Source organism: Peromyscus leucopus, chromosome 8b, assembly GCF_004664715.2.
Source record: "Peromyscus leucopus breed LL Stock chromosome 8b, UCI_PerLeu_2.1, whole genome shotgun sequence".
Classification (NCBI taxonomy): domain Eukaryota; kingdom Metazoa; phylum Chordata; class Mammalia; order Rodentia; family Cricetidae; genus Peromyscus; species Peromyscus leucopus.
The window spans coordinates 42,679,654-42,696,471 of NC_051086.1; the positions used below are offsets into that span (position 1 = coordinate 42,679,654).

A 16,818-nucleotide genomic window follows, 5' to 3' on the forward strand; every position below is an offset into this window, starting at 1 on the left:
TGCCCAGACATGTTTTTAGAGACAGTTAGACTTGGTTGTAATATACTACTCAGGGGACACCTTTGTGCCACTTGGTTTTCCCACCAGTTCTACTACTGTGATGGTGAACTCTGCCTATGTTTATGTCTTTGGTATGTGTATACCACCCAGTGTCGGGGGGACACTTGCCACATTTAGTTACTGATCACTTGAAATGTGGCTGGTTCAAATGGAGATGGGACGGGTTTATAAAACACACACCGGATTTCAAAGACAGTGTGGTGAATAGGATAAGCACTTCAGTAATGATTTTTAGCATTCTTTTTTGTTGAAATAATAGTTTTTATACTGGGTTAAACAAACTATGCTACTAACTCTAGTTGTTTTGTTTTTAATATGACTACTGAAAAACTGGAAGTCCCCACGCCTTACATCTGTGGTGCATGTTGCATTTCTACAGGAGAGTACTGATGGAGACCAGCTTCTCTTTTTAAAACGAAATCCTAGTTAAATAATTAAGATGATGTTTTAGGAGCATTAACTTTGGGTATATTTTTATTTTATTTAAAATTTTGAATATTTTACTGTTTATTGTATGGATGTTTTGTCTGCTGTATGCCTAGTGACCATGGATGCCGGAAGAGGGCATCATATCTTCCAGAACTGGAGTTATACACAGTTGTGAACTGCCCATGTGGTTGCTGGGAATCAAACCAAGGTCCTCTGTAAGAGCAGCCAGTGCTTATAACCGCTGAGCTCCCGAGTATATTTTAATCTGTTGCCAGTCTAGGTTTTATTAACAGGAAAAGGAAGAACACCCCACATCCAAGTGAGAATACATTTTATATTACTTCACACAGATAGTTATCCCCAGTGTTAGTACATTTTGTATTCTAGCAGACCACAGACTGGATGATTGATAATGAACAGAGAGTTTGTACATAGTTGCAGAGGCTGAGAAGGCCAAGGTCAAGGGGCTTTTGGCTCTGTCACAGTGTGACAATAAGCATTGTGTAACTAGAGAGCAAGAGAGGACAGAACGTACCTTAATAGCAAACCTATTCCCTTAGAAAGAATTCATTCCTAAAGTAACGCAAATTCATCCATGACTCATAAAGGAGCTACCCCTGACTCTGGGATTGTTTCTCACACATGAACTTTGGGGACACATCCTCACTATTGCAATACATAAAAAACCCACTCAGATTTCTTGTGATGCTATGGAGCTATTCAAAGTGAAGTTAAGCAACTGTCCAAAGTCATACCACTCCCAAGAGTGGAGCCCGGCTTGAAGGCAGGCAGGCTGCTCAAGCCTGGCCTTTTAGCCACAAACCTGATGGAACAAGGTGCCCTGAGAAGCCATGCAAACCTGCCCAAGAAGGTACAACCGCAGCTTGACTGGATGAAGCCTCTCACATAATCTCTCCATTGTCTCAGTGGCACCCTCCTTTTCTAACTTTCATCAGCATGGCTGCACAGACACACACACTTATTTGCAGCGATTTCAGCTTTAATGAAACCAGAATACAGAACATTTCTCTGACATCTGTTTTCAGTGTTGTGAAGTCAGCTCTATTCTCTGCCACTAATTATATTAACTATTTTTAGGGCAAACTGTCAGTGCACCATACTTATTCATGCTTCCTACATTCCCAATCTGTTTTCTTTAGCCATATCTATTTATATCTTAAGGGCTTTTTAAAGAGAAGCCCTCATTCTGCCAATGATAAGTTTGGGGCTTGTAATTAAGTTATAAAACACACCGGGGTGGGGAATGACATGCCATGAGGGTACTACTGGTGGCTACTAGATTGCTTTTTGAATTCTGAATAAAAATTCATGTTAACACTTGAAATCAAAAAGTTGCAGATCAGGGAGGGACCTGAGATCACCTACCTGTAGATTTTAGACCACAGTCTTGGAAGCTCTGTGGCCCTGTGATCCTGGGGCTGCTATTATAGCCTTTGTTAACTTAGTTTCCTTCTCTATAAAATGAAAAACTAAGATGGACCTTCCAGAGTTTCTCGGTGGGCTAAACGAGGGTTTTAATTGTTTCTTGTCACTTTCATTCCACCATAGTAGTGACAGCTGTGATTTACTAACACTGCTGTTTTACCAAAATTTCCCCCAGATACCTCCAAAGGTGTCTAATCTCTTCTGGCACACTTGGTCCAATTTCAACAGGTCATTCTGTCCTCTATTCCCCACCCCTCAAGACTCATGAACCCTCCCCTTGGGTGGAGAGATCCTGTACAGTTTCCTGCAGTAGGAAACATTTTTCTGTCAAAGACACTTAGTCACACAAGGGCTTATATTTCCTGAGCCCTCTTCCCCTTTGGGTGATTAGCCCTTCATGTCATATTGTGAAGTTGTGTTGCCACCAATGGGATGAAATGCAGTCACCACCTAAGTCAGGGGTAAAAGGCAGTGGGCATTTTGTTGAGTATTTTTGCTGTCTTGGTTGGGGTCTGGTGCATTCATTTCTCAAAAAGAAATCACCAAATCTCACTGTTTCTGTGTTCCTTTATGCAACACTGCAATTACTCTCTTCCCAGCACTTCCTCATCCCTCTGTTTGGGACGCTCTCTGCAGGCCCAAGATACGTAGTCTGGCCCCTGCTAGATGCAGACTAAGTGCTTGAGAACAATTCATTTCTCCCTCAGCAACCACGTGGAACGTGGAGAGACAATGTATTTGTATGGTGTGTTTTGCTGTCGCCAGTCCGAGGCCCTCCTGGAGGCCGGCGTGACCCAAAGAAGCGTAGGTCCTTGTCATCCGGATGCTCGCTGCCTCAGAGCCCCATTTTCACACGGCGTTCACTGGCGTCATCCCTTCTTCCTGCCATTCCCAGCGTGTGTGGGGGGTCATCGTTGGTGTTTTGACCCTTCTCCGTCATGCGAACTGGAAAAAGATGACTGAAATAGGTCCGTTACTCCAGGCTACTTAATTTAGCGGTCCCGACACCTGTCGCCTAGCAACAACTCGCCCGCCGGCGCCCAGTGCGCAGGCTCAGAACCTTTTCCCGCTCGGCCTCCCGGGCGCGCAGCTGTGACGCAAGCATTCCGCGACTTTCGGCAGTCACCGCACGCGTGGTCCCATGGCTTCCTCGGGGGTGGCGGGTGGGAGACAGGCCGAAGATCCACTGCAGCCACCGCCCGAGCTGCTGCCGGAGTCCAAGCCGCCGCCGCCGCCTCAGCCTCTGCCGGTCGCCGCCCTCCCGCCGCCGCCGGCTCCGCGGCCTCAGTCCCCCTCGGGCGCCAAGGAGGAGAATTACTCCTTTTTACCGTTGGTTCACAATGTCATCAAATGGTAAGGGCCTAGGAGAGGTCAAGACGCCAGCTTTCCCGGCCTCTGGTGTTGCTCGTTCGGTCGGAGCCGCCGAAGCCTGGGCTCTCTCTGGGCCACGCCCCATTTTCCCAGGGGGGCCCACGGTCGCCTTGTGAGTTCAGCCACCTCCCAGGCCTGGAGAGCTGCACTGTGCACCCGGGTGAAGAAGCCCACGTACCGAGCAGATTCACAGGTTCTGCGGTGCAGTCCTCTTCTTCGTATCCCAGATCCCGCAGCGTCTTGGGGATGGCTCTCAAGTCCTTACACACTTAGTCTGGAGGCATTTGTTTGTTTGTTTGTTTGTTTTTGTTTTTCGGGATAGTGTTTCCCTGTGTAACAGCCCTAGCTGTCCTGGAACTCGCTTTGTAGACCAGGCTGGCCTAGAACTCACAGAAATCCTCCTGCCTCTGCCTCCCGAGTGCTGGGATTAAAGACGAGTGCCACCACGCCCGGCCACCTGAAGGCAATTTTATACATATTTAGTTTTAATTTACCTGCATTTTGACTGTTCACAAGCAGCCTAGTGTGGAATTTCCCACTTGTAGCATTATGTGGGCCCTTAAAAGTTTTCGAACATTGGTGGATTTTAGATGTTAAGATTAGAGAATCTCGCAGGGTGGTGGTGGTGCACACCTTTAGTCCCAGCACTCGGGAGGCAGAGGCAGGCGGATCTCTGTGAGTTCGAGGCCAGCTTGGGCTACAGAGCAAGATCCAGGACATGCGCCAAAACTACACAGAAACCCTGTCTCAAACAAACAAACAAACAAAAGAAAAGATTAGAGAGTCTCACCTTGTACACGGTTCCCATTTCAGTGTTAGTTAGCATCTTTACCAGTGTGGCACTGTTACATACTATGGATGTATACTGGAAAGGAACCAGCGATTTGCCATCACAGGACTTACCAGTTAGAAGCAGAGAAAAACAAACATAATAGTCTATCGTTTTTTAAAACTGGAGAGGGGAGGGGTAATGCTAGAAAACATTTGAAACAAAGACACGGAAGTCGCTCCACATGATTATGTCCCAGTGTTAACTACTCTAATGGAACATCCAAAGATGTGGGTGTCATGTTTTTGGCCCAGCGTCTCCAGTCTCCAAGATGGCTTACATTTTTTGTTGTTATCCCATATATAGTTGTGTCAGTTCCAAGAGGTACACTGTTGTACAAGCATTCTCATCTCAAGTGTGCTTTGATAAACTTCGGTGGCCCAGGACAGTCACCCCCTGAGGCCCCTTGGTGCTGTCAGGATTCTTGGTAACAGTAAGAGAGAGGTGGATGGTTTGGTGGGTGAGAAAACTCGCAGTGCAAGCAAGGACCTGAGCTTGAATCCCCAGCACCCACATAAAAAGCCAGGCATGGCTGCTCATGCCTGTGGCCCCAGCATTTCAGGGCAGAGACAAACAGGTCTTGAGAGGTCTGGCCAGCCAGCCAGCCTGGCTGAAACTGTGAACTCCCCATTCATTAGGAGAGCCTGTCTCAAGGCAATAAGGTGAAGAGTGACAGAAAAAGGCACCCTACCTCGGTGTGCCTACCTGCACACTGACAGGCATTCACAGACCTGAATAACAACCCCACTTCCCCCAAAACACACATACAAGGCATACCACACAGAAATAAACAAAAAAGAGTCTTGGTAACATGGGAGGTATGAAAGTTGCTGCTGGTGTATTAGGACATCTGTTGAAAGGGGGAATTTTATTTATATATGTGTTTGTTTGAGACAGGGTTTTGCTACAAAGCCCAGACTGCCTTTGACCTTTTGATCCTCCTATCTCAGCTTCCTGAGTGCTGGGACTGTAGGTGTGTACCATTACACCTAGCAACTGTGAATCTCTTAGTAGAAAGGAGTGTGCTTTAAAAATCACAGTAAAAAGTTCAGTATAGTAAATGCATAAACTAGTGACATCGTTATTATCATTATCAAGCATTAGGCACTATCTGTAATTGTATGTGCTGTACTTTTATACATCTGGCAATAATTATTGTTTTTTTTTCCACAGTAGTGTGAGTGATGTATTCTGCTGCAGAGTTACCACAGCTACCGTGTTCCTAGGCACATTTTGGTTACATTATAACCATTAGACTATTACTGTTTATATGATTATATTGACCAGGTTATTCAGTGCTGACTGGATAGCCACAGGACACTAGGTGCAAACCCCTTGTAACTTCTGCTAAACCATTAAATACTAAAAGTGAATTAAGACAAGATTACAATACCAGTCATGTTTATGAACATTGGCATGCCCTTAGATGTTTCACTAATATGGAACTGCCATTTGGCCTAAACATCTTAAAAGCCAGCTTCATTGGCGCTGAGGCAGCCTAGGTCCCTTGCTGTTGGTGGCTTGGTGCTTGCCTTAGTTAGGATTATTATTGCTGTGATCAAACACTATGCCTAAAAGCAGATTGTGAAGGAAAGAGTTTCTTTGGCTTACACTTCCATTATCACTGGAGGAAGTCAGAGCAGAAACCTAGAAGCAGGAGCTGATGAGGAGGCCATGGAGGAGTGCTGCTTACTGGCTTGCTCCACATACCTTGCTCAACCTGCTTTCTTTTTCTTTCTTTTGGTTTTTGGAGACAGGATTTCTCTATATAGCCCTAGCTGTTTTGGAACCAGGTTAGCCTCCAGGTTGGCTCAGAGATCCAACTGCGTTTGCCTCCCAAGTGCTGGGATTAATAGTATGGGCTACCACGCCCAGCTTCAGTGTGCTTTCTTACTAAAATCTAGGCCCATCATCCTAGGGGTAGCTCACCCACAATGAAAGGGCTGGGCCATCCTGTATCAATCACAAATTCAGAAAATGCTTTATAGGCTTGTCTTCAGCCAATCTTGTGGAAGTATTTCCTCAGTTGAGGCTTCCTCTTCTCTGATGACTCTGGCTTGTGTCAAGTTGACATAAAACTAGCAGCACAGTGCTCATGTGCATCTTTTCAAATGACCACAAAGCTTTGGTTCTCACGTTAGACTCTTGGCTTCAGACAACACAAACGTCCTGTTTGTAGGGTAAGGCGTACCGTCCCCTTTGTGATAGCTTTTGGTGAGACAGAAGAGAGGGAGGCAAGCAAGCAAGCAAGCAAGCAAACAAATAAATAACAAGCCCTCACCATCTCAGGCAGTGCTGGAGTATTGGGGTTATCCAGAGTAACCTGGATAGATATGGAAAAATTAAAGCACAGATGGGTGCCCATTCACCCATACTGCAGAGTGGATGCTCCCAAGCCAGCAGAGCGCTTGGGTTGGTTGGACCAGCCTTAGGGACAGGAAGTGAGATGTACCAAGAGAACATTCGATGGACTCAGAGGGTCTGAGTTCACGTCTGTACTGAGGCTCGCCTTACCATCTTTGTAAATACTTAACCTTCCCAGGCTGTCATTTTCCTGTCTCTATTCATCAGTAGATCCAAATGCTGGGCATGGTGGTGCACACCTTTCCTCCCAACACTCAAGAGACTGAGGCTGATCTCTAAATTTGAGACCAGCTTGGTATCCATGTCTAGTTCCAGGCCAGCTAGGAACAATAGGTTCAAACTACAGCTCTGCGGCTTATGGCTAGGTAGCCTTGGGCAGGTAACTCTGCTTCTCATAGAACTGGGAGAACTCTAAGGTGCATGCCTATGAAAGATGGCAGGTTGATCATGCGGGCTTGTCTAAAAGGATTTTTTTTTTCTTTTTGGTTTTTTGAGACAGGGTTTCTCTGTGTAGCTTTGGAGCCTGGCTTGGAACTCACTCTGTAGCCCAGGCTGGCCTGGAACTCACAGAGATCCGCCTGCCTCTGCCTCCCCGAGTGCTGGGATTAAAGGCGTGAGCCACCAACACCCGGCCTAAGAGGATTTTGTATTTTATATTTATTTATTTAGCATAAGAAGAGGAAGGACAGGCAGTGATTGCCAGAAAACAGCTGGTAGGGACTAACTCACCCACTGACTCGGAAGTAGCTGCCTTGACCATGTATGGCTTCCCCACTCCTCAGGGCCTGTAGTGGTAGAAAGGCGGTAGTCTAAGAATGGGGAAGTCTAAGAAGGACACACCCACAGTCCTGACTCGCTCTCCTGCCCGAAGCAATCAGATAATACCCTTCTTCCATCCTGTGGACAGTGAAAGCATCGCTCTGCTCAAGGTTGATCCTTTACAAGGGTAAGTCAGAGCCAGGGTGGGATACTGCCTACTTCGGGGCTGGGAAGGAAAACCAGCTGGATGGGGTATGAGCCCCTCGGGCACCCCTGCAGTGTGGCTGCTAGCCTGGCGGAGAGTAAGGTATCCTGGAGTGTCTGACCAGCCAAAGGGAAAAGACACTGGGAAAGAAAAAGGACCCCAGGGAGAAGAGCCTTCTTCAAGAAAAACCAGTTCCGCTCATCCTACAAGAGTGAAGATGTGTCATTCCTACTCAGCCGTTAGCAGCTGACGTGTGAGTGTGTGACTGGCAGCGCTGGCCACTAGGCACGTAAAAGAAACTGCAGCAAGAAAGACAGCCCCCAGGCGGAGGCGGTGCACGCCTTTAATCCCAGCACTCGGGAGGCAGAGGCAGGGGCAGGCGGATCTCTGAGTTCGAGGCCAGCTTGGTCTACAGAGCGAGCTCGAGGACAGCCAGGGCTATTACACAGAGAATCTTTGTCTCGAGGGTGGGGGGAAAGAAAAGAAAAAAAGAAAGACAGGATCCAAGAGAAAGCAGTATGCTCAGAGAGGTACTGTCAGCTGGTACTGTCTCCATGAAAAAATTAGGTCCAGTTTGAAAGCTCTGGGATATTGGGTGAGTTTTTAGGCAAGTGAGGGGAAGAGATTAGGACTAGGGCAGGGACGGGAAGGAAGGGACTTGGGAAGCCTGGAGTGGCAGCTCAGGGTGAGTGCTGCCACTGAGTTTGATACTCCAAGAGGGAGGAAGGTCGGGTAGACAAGCTGTGCACTCAGGACTCCCGAGGGCACAGTGGCTCAGTGTGATGTGTTCAGCAATCCAGGGGAAGAGGGAGATTGTGGAGGAGCCAGGACACTGAGGGCAGCATTTCCTTTGGAGGGTAATTCTTTTTGGAGGACTAAGCTGCCAGCAAATCTTACAGGCTGGGAGTCGGGGATGAGGACCACCCTAGTGGTCCAGGGTGGTTCTGCCAGGCCCGGATGCCTTGTTCTGTGCTTCCCTCAGCAGTCCTTGAGCTGTGTGCCCCCCTTTGCTAGGATGAGTAAGGACGGGAAGTCTGAAGCAGAGGACATAGCCTTGTTCTAAAAAGTTCAGCATTAATTACATCATAAGGGGGTTTTAATTAACAAAAGGAACAGTTGCCACATATAACAAGTTGTGGCTGCTGGGAATGCCTTAAGTTTCTTCCCTGGGTTTAAGTGTCTTTTCAGAAAGTCATAGAAATGGGGACCAGGCTGTCTTGTGCCATTTCTTTAGGCTGCTGTAGATTCCATCCTGTGCACATGCAAAAGTCTATCTCATTAAGGGAGCTGCAGAGAATTCCATCTGAGATGCAGCCGGTCTTCACATGGAGGCATTTTGGTATTTCATTTTTGCAGCAGGCACCATGCTGGGATGAACAGCCCTTTGCTTGAGCTGGAGTGAGGTAATCCTCAGCCATGGAACCGCTGAAGCAGGGACATGCAGTTTCTATTTTGACAGCTACTGCTCATTCATCTTTTTAGCTGACTCCTCCAAACTTCAGATCAGGCTACTTCAGTTAACTTGAAAACTCTATTAACCTGAAATGGCCCATAAATCTGCCACCTGAGAAGCACTAAGACAGATTAAAGATAGATTCCATAGATGGACAGTAGGAAGTAATCTGTCCCTAGTCCTCTCCACTGCCTCCCTCTCCCAGATCTGTGCATAATTCCACGTAGGACTGAGTCATCAGTCCTTGAAATGTTCCACCCAATGACTCTTAGTGCATATGTGCTCTGCTCCTGTAGTTGGAGTTGAAATGAGTACGTGGGTCTCACTTTCTCAGTGCGTTCTCTGGAGTCTCCAGGAGAAATTTCTAGTGATGTGGTATGTGAATATAACATTCCAGTCACTATTAGCAAAGTTGGAAAGAATGCATCGATTTATGCTTCTGTTACCAGTGTATTTCTCTTTTCCCCATACCCCTGCTGTTACCATTAAACTTTTAACTGGCTAGTTTGATAGATAGATAGGTCAGAAATGATAGTTGATTGGTATATTGTATTATTTTCAGTATATCATCTTTTTCATATGCAATTTTAATTTGTTTGTTTGTTTTGAGACAAGGTCTCACTATGTAGACCAGGCTAGCCTTTGACGCAGAGCTCCACCTGCTTCTGCCTCCTGAGTGCTGCATTAAAGGTGTGCACCATCATGCCTGGCTTGCAGTTTTAATTTTCTGTTACTGTTGTTTTTTGGGTGAGAGGATTGTGAGTTCAAGGCCTACCTAGGCATTAGAAATTGAAGAGGCCTGAGGATGTAACTTAGTGATTCAGTGTTTGTCTGTCAATCATGAAGCCCTAGATTCAATGCCAGTGCTAGAATTTACAGGCTGTGTACTTACTTATTATGTTGAGACAGGGTTTCTCTATGTATCCCTGGCTGTCCTGGAACTACTATATAGATTAGGTTGGCCTTGAACTCATAGAGAAGTGCCTGCCTCTGCCTCTCAAGCGCTGAGATACAGGTATGTGCCACTACACCTGGCCTGTTTTTTGAAGTTTGAATGAATGAGGAGAGGAAATGCTTGTAAGAACTATTATAAACCCACTCTTTGAGGCCTTCCTTTGTATATAGTGAAGCTACAAAGGACATAGACAAGAAAGGAGGAATAAAGCATGGTCTTCAAATTCAGCTTGTCTCATCTGAGATTGAAACTAAGAGTCCGAGCCTACCAATTCTGAAGTGAGGTGTTCGTGCCTGGATGCCGTTTTTTGGTCCACCCAGTTAATAAGTCTGTTGATTTGAGTACTTAAGCCATGTGGCTTTAATTAAATGTCATACTTTTGTCAGATGTCTTAGGTTGCTAGTGGGTACAGGAGAGCCATTCTTGTTGACCCAGCACAGGGAGTTCAAGTGACAGCGCAGGCATCCCTCCCGCCCGCCCATGCAGGTCAGCAAGACCTCTATTCTGGGAACAGGGTGTTGCTGACCTGCCTCTTCCCACACACAGGCTCCTTGCCAGCTGAGGCCTGCTGGGCTGTGTAGGAAGTGCCCCTACAGACCATGTCTGGGATTCACAGTTCGGCTGCCCCATGTCCACTGTGTCCACCCTGTGTTCACCCAGTGCCCACTCCTTCCGCTGTGTTCTGAGCAGAAAGGGTACCATTAGAGCCTGTCTGGAGACTGTTTGGAAAAGCTGCATCCTGGCCTCTACGTCTGTTCTTTTCAGACTCACAGTAGAACTACCCAGGCCCTGATGGTAGTTCAGGGTACTTCATAAGGGCGGCTTCCCCAGCAGAAAAGACAGTTAAAAAAAAAAAAAAAAAAAAAAAAAAAAAAAAACTGCCTGGGAAGGAAGGGGTCCAGGAAAGAGTAAGTTAAGAGTGCTCTCCTGGTGGACTCCTTCACAGTTGAATTTGCCAAAGTATGGGTATGTTGGGGTGAAGAGCCACCCCCCCCCAGCTCATGTAGTGACCTGCCCAGACTTGGATTTCTAAAGGTGGGTGGGGCAGAGAGATTAGGAGGAGGGGAGGACTTGGGTGTCTGAGAAGCAGTAGCAGTAGTTGTCTGAAGTGTGTGGAGGAGGGGAGTTGGCTGGACACATGGCTGGGAGAATTGGAGAGGGCCACCTTAGGTGTGGGGGCTGCTGTCCCCTTGAGGATGCAGGCAGAGGCAGGCAGATGGCATTTCCACTGTGGATGCTTGCAGGCTCCCCCGACTCTGGGAGAAAATCTGGATGCTGGAGGAGGAAATAGACTTGGAAAAGAGGGCTGTGGGAGTTAGTCGCTGGGAGTGAGGGAACAAGCCCACAGGCATGCTGTAAAGCAGTGTTTTCAAACTTCTCGAAGGAACAGAATCTTCTGTAAGTGATCACTAAGAGACTGAAAACATCTGCAATCCTGTGGCAAATGAAAGCTAGTGTGGGAAGTCCAAAGCCACTGCACCAAAGACCTGGTGGATGTTGGCAGAACTACAGAGAAAACCAGATCACTGCTAGGCAAGAAGTAGCCACTAATAGCCAGATAAGATTGCTCACAGTCAGGGGAGAGACAGCCATGAGTTCTGAGGAGATATGTGTTTAGGGTTAGGAAGGGGTCTTCCTGTGCTGCCTGGACTGGCCTCCAACTTGGTCTTCCTGCCTCAGTTTCCCAAGAAACTGGAATTATAGGTGTGTGTTGTTGTGCTCAGAGGGTATTCTGGCCATATATATATATATATATACACACACACACACACACACACACACACACATATATATATATATATATATATATATATATATATATATATATGAAAAATTATATAAAGCCTTTGACCCAGAATTCTCCCTGGTAGGACATTATCTTTTCAGAATACCTGCACAGTTATACAAAGATGCAGATATACGATGTCCATTGCCATTTTGATGAATTACAGGCATTCCAGATAATGGTCCATAAATATTTTCACAATGTAATCAAATGCACATAATGTGTAGCTGGAGGCTTCTCTCCAGGTCCCCAAGCCCGCAGTCCCACAATCCACTTATAAATAATCACTAGATGCTTATATCACTTATAAACTGTATGCCGTGGGCTTCTTGCTAACTGTTTTTTATCTTAAATTAACCCATTTCTAAATCTATACTTGCACGTGCTGTCTTACAGATCTCTACATGCTGCTTCTCCTGGCGGTGCTGAGTGTCTCCTTCAGCTTCGCTTCCCAAATTCTCCTCTTCCTTGTCCACTACCTCTGCCTGTCATTGCATCAGTGTTTTATATATAAAAATATCCAAGCATTAATGTGGAAAGACCTCCAATATGGATTAAGTGAAAAGACAAGAATGGGAACCATATTTGATGTGCTTCTGTCAGAATAACGAAAGTTACACATGGTTGTATGTTAGTGCACATTTTGAGATGATCTACAACAGTTTATATCATATGTGAACACAGGTATCTCTGAGACTGGGACTGAAAGGACTTCCCTTTTCCAAGCCTTGATATCGATCACTTTGAATTTCTTGCCTCCGCATCTACTAATATTTAAGAGAAACATTTTGACTGGGGACGTGAAAGCCGCTGGAGTCGGTACAGTGGGAGAAAAGGCTGAGGACAGAGACGACTGAGGGGACTAGCCCCAGGGTAGGTCAGCAGGGCCGGGCATGCTTCTGAGGGCAACAGAAGTTTGTTGGAAGAAGACGTAGGCAGCCAGGTCAGGTTACCCAGAGGTGAGGAGAGTGACTGGCCGGTTTGAGAGGAGGTTGGCCTGCTGACCCATGGCCTCCTCTTGTTTCTGCATTGCTGGAGGATATACTGCTCACTTGTTGCCAGTTTGTTTCTGTGCCAAAAAGAAATTGGGGGAAATCAGCATGTTCTGAGATGCACCCATTGTTCCTAGCTTTTGTTCAAGAGCCTGGGACTTGTACCTAAGTGCCTGTGCTGGCTGCTAAAAGGATGCCCTGCTCTTCGTGCCCCCATGGCCGTAGTATTTCTGCCCACCCTTTGAGAGAGCACAGGAGGTGGACGTGGTGCTCTAACTTTGTCCTCGTTTGGATGATCTCCATCGTTCCTGACCTAGTCTCTCTCTTCCCTTCTAAAGTTGGATGGTGACTAACGCTGAGCACAAAGGCAGGCCCATTTAGCGCTTTCGACTTTTATTCCCTCACTGTGGAGCCTGACCCTTTTCTTTAGGCCTGGGGATTTCACTGTTTCACAGTCATCCTTCCATAGCAGGGTCCCTCTTGGTGTGAGCAGGTTCCTGAATAGAGTGTTTTCCTCACCCCGGGACTTCTGTGCTATTTACCACTCCCAACTAGGGCAGGTGAAGAGCCTGCTGCAGACGCCTGCAGCCCATCTCCTCTCCAGGCGCCTTTCTCCACGCTTCTCTTTCTTTCCTGAAGTCTACCCCCTCCCCCCAAGTTCACCCGGTAAAAAATGGATCTGTTGAGTTTGGGGAGTTTCATAAGTGAGCATCTTACACATGGCCCACACTTGGCTTTCTGAATTAGAATTTCTTCAGGGCTGGTTAGGTTTGCTTCAGGAACAGTATTACTATAATCCTCCTTTCGTGTTTTAATTATGTGAGGTTTGTTGTTTGCTTTTACTATATGTTTCTAGACTTGCAATGTGAACCAGTTTTCTTAAAAGAGTATTTAAAATTCTGACACCTGATCAGTGGCAGTCCTCCATGTCTGTGCTCTGAGCTGGAGCTTGTTCCAAAGCTCATCTGTTTCCTTGCTTCCACGGTGATTCTTTTGTTCTTAGGGTTTTTGTTTTTGAGGGGGGTGTGGTTTTTCAAGACAAGATTTCTATGAGTAACAGCTCTGGCTGTCCTGGAACTCGATTAGTAGACCAGGCTATCCTTGAACCCACAGAGATCCGACTGCCTCTGCCTCCCGAGTGCTGGGATTAAAGGTGTGTGCCACCGCCCAGCTGTTAGGGTTTTTGTTCTTGTTTGCTTTGGCTTTGGTGGCAGGAGTGGGGATCTCTGAGTGGGTCACAGCTGTGAAAGGACATCAGTGATCCACTTCACAAGGAACTTGACCCAGAAGAAGGCATTTGCAGAACCACGGTAGAAGAGAAGATCTGTCTACTGAGAACTTGCAGTGACTTGTAGCTGAGTTAAATTCATGACTAGCTCGATGGGAATTCGTCTTTGTTAACTAAAGCCTAAGCCAGCATCACACCTGAGTGAAATGAAGGTCCTGCTAACTCAAAGTCTCCTGGTTGGCCTAGAAATGGCTGAGGTCAGGTGGAGCGGAGCATGCCAGCAAGTTTGCTGTTCTTTGTTTGGGGTAGCAGGCAGCTGGTGATTGGTACTGGTGCATTCATTAGCGTGCTGTGGCCTTGCTCTCCAGGCAGTCACTCTTTGGACAGGTGGTGTTTTGAAAACTTAGTTTGGTGTACTGTGGTGGGTGCGTGTGTATGGTTGGGGAGACCAGAGGAGGGCATATGGATGTCCTGCTCTCTCACTCTTCCTGTATTCCCTTGCACAGAACCTGAGGCTTGCTACTTTAGCCCGTTGGCTTCTGAGATCTGCCTGTTTCTACACCCCACCCCACCTGTGCCCCCCTACTTTACATGGGTGATGTGACTCCAAACTCAGCTTGTCATACTTGGGCAAGCATTCTTTAGCCACAGTTGTTTCCCTGAGTGTACTGCCCTGTGCAGAGGGCCAGGCCAGCGAGACACCTGTGATTTGTCAAATGTGCTAGTCAAGGGACTGTTTGATGATCTAACTTAAAGCTAAAGAAAAAACCAGAGACCAATCCCTCTCTTCTGGGGTGGGCATCCTAGTCAGGGGGCAGACATGGCAAACAACATTCTGAAAGGTATCAGAGGGTGTAGAACAAGGAAGCCCGTGTGGAGATGAGCTGCACCTGCTAATAACTGACTGCCTTCTGCTCCCCCTGCCGCCCATAGCATGGACAAGGACAGCCCAGATCTCCACCAGGACCTGAATGCTCTCAAAACAAAGTTCCAGGAGATGCGGAAGCTCATAGGCACCATGCCCGGCATCCACGTGAGCCCTGAGCAGCAACAGCAGCAGCTACAGAGCCTCCGGGAGCAAGTCAGGACCAAGAACGAGCTTCTGCAGAAGTACAAGAGCCTCTGCATGTTTGAGATCCCCAAGGAGTAGGGCCAGCTCCCAGGACCGCTGCCAAGGGACTGAAAGCTTTACCCGGTCCTGTCCAGCTCCTTGGGAGCCCTTCTCTAAACTATGAGGCCACATGTGGCTGGTGGGGAGCCTCAGTGGCTGTACTCAGCCTTGACTAGCTATGCCCAGGCCCCATCAGCAGATCTAGAGGGCACAGGAGGAGAGGAGGACGCGTTCCCGTCTTTCCCTTGGCTCCTCCCACTCCCGATACCATCAGTGGGTATCAGGTACATACTGTTCCCGTTAACAGCAGTTTCATGAAGCATTTGCATAGAGTTTGTGGGGTAAATTAGGCCTGCACTCAGATGGCATGAATTTAATATAATTAAAGAAGGCTGGGAGAGTGTGAACGTTGTTTTGAAAGGCCAGCGGGTGGGTGGCTTCTCCCCGCCAAACAGTTCACTTCCTTTTTTGTTTGAGCTACTGAATGAAAGTGTATCTCCGGGGCGTCTGCCCAGAGTCCTGCCAGCCACCGACTCCAGTTTCCAGCCTCCTGCATACTAGCCTTACAGGCTCTTGCTCCCTTTATCTCCATCACTCCAGGCAGTGCTCAGAATAGCCAAAGCACTGCTTGCCTGGGGCCCTTTGTTCTTCCCACGCTGGCTCAGAGGCTGTTAAGTAAGCAGCTCTGCCCTGATTCATAGGCCCTGGCTTACAGCGTCATCTCCCCTCTAGCCAAGGAGTCAGCCACATTCGCTACCCTGCACATGGTCTCTGCACACTTCTGGTTTGAAGCAGAGTGGTTGGAAGGGGTAATCGGGTGGTTCCTCAGCCAGGGGTGTGTGTGTGTGGTCTGAGTTAGGTCTGAAGGGCAGGGGGAGCTAAGCCTGGAGGTTCCATATCTGTGCTGTAGAGTGTGCCCAGCCAGTCCCAGGTGGAACACTGTGTTCTCTCCCTCCCAGGCTGTTACACTGAGGGCAGAGTGGCCCTTTCTCTCTTGGGAGTAAGGTGAGAGTACCCAGTATTGTTTGGATCTTGACATGAGCACAGCCTGGGCTGACCAGTTTAGGACTTAGCAGGTGCCTGCCAAGTGGCCTTGTTGGCAGGAGTGCTGGCTGGGATGTTTTTAGCAGGGTTCTGGTGGCATTGTCTGTCCAAGATGCCTCACAGCTGGGCCATGGGATGTGTGTAAGAGGGTGTTGAGTTCCAGTCGTTTGGGCAGAAAAGAGGGCTCTGAATTTGAGTGGAGGGTGCCAATTAAGCCACATCTACTTTGGAACTGTTATTTAACTGAATCAGTTATTTTCTAGTAAGTTTGAGCAGTAGGTGAGCCAGTTTTAAGGCTCTGCCCGGTTTCTGTGAAGCACAGAGCACATGAAATGAAGGAGCTTCAGATCCTCCCATAGGTGGAGAGGGAAGAGCTCAGAGGCTCGGGGGATGGAGTCTTCTCTGCTCCAGTGTGCCGACCTGTCACATTTTCAGACATGTAATTAAAGTATGCTCTGCTCCCAGGATACATGGTTTGCCTCTGTCTTTTTTCTTCCCCCAACAGTGCTAGGAGTCAAACCCCAGGATTTCAGGTTTTTTCTAATTTATGATGAATTAGAATGGACTGTTGATAGGTAGTGTTGAAGCAAGATGGCTGCTCCTTCCTCCACCCAGCATGTGCATCCCGCCATCCGTTGTTAAGTGAGTGTTTTCCTGTGATTTGAGTGGTACAGTTCCTTGGAAGTGGCCCTTCCCAAAGCAGGGCTGAAGCCTCCCACCCCAGGACAATCTTGAGCATCCCTTAAAGCTCCAGACTCTCTTGAAAACCACCAAGTACCTGGCTCA

General features: G+C 47.6%; 1 protein-coding gene across 2 annotated transcripts; it reads left to right on the forward strand.

Annotated features, from left to right (window-relative positions):
• The first annotated feature begins 3,022 nt into the window (after positions 1 to 3,022).
• Positions 3,023 to 16,499, forward strand: Med9 (mediator complex subunit 9). Of its 2 annotated transcripts, none has more exons than XM_028856519.2 (2): positions 3,023 to 3,288; positions 14,811 to 16,499. In XM_028856519.2, exons 1-2 carry the CDS (start codon positions 3,077 to 3,079, stop codon positions 15,025 to 15,027), a joined length of 429 nt encoding a protein of 142 aa, XP_028712352.1. In that variant the 5' UTR covers positions 3,023 to 3,076; the 3' UTR covers positions 15,028 to 16,499. The 2 variants fall into 2 exon arrangements, with proteins under 2 accessions (XP_028712352.1, XP_037056546.1); XM_037200651.1 differs by lacking the exon at positions 3,023 to 3,288 and adding an exon at positions 7,160 to 7,445.
• Positions 16,500 to 16,818: the final 319 nt, after the last annotated feature.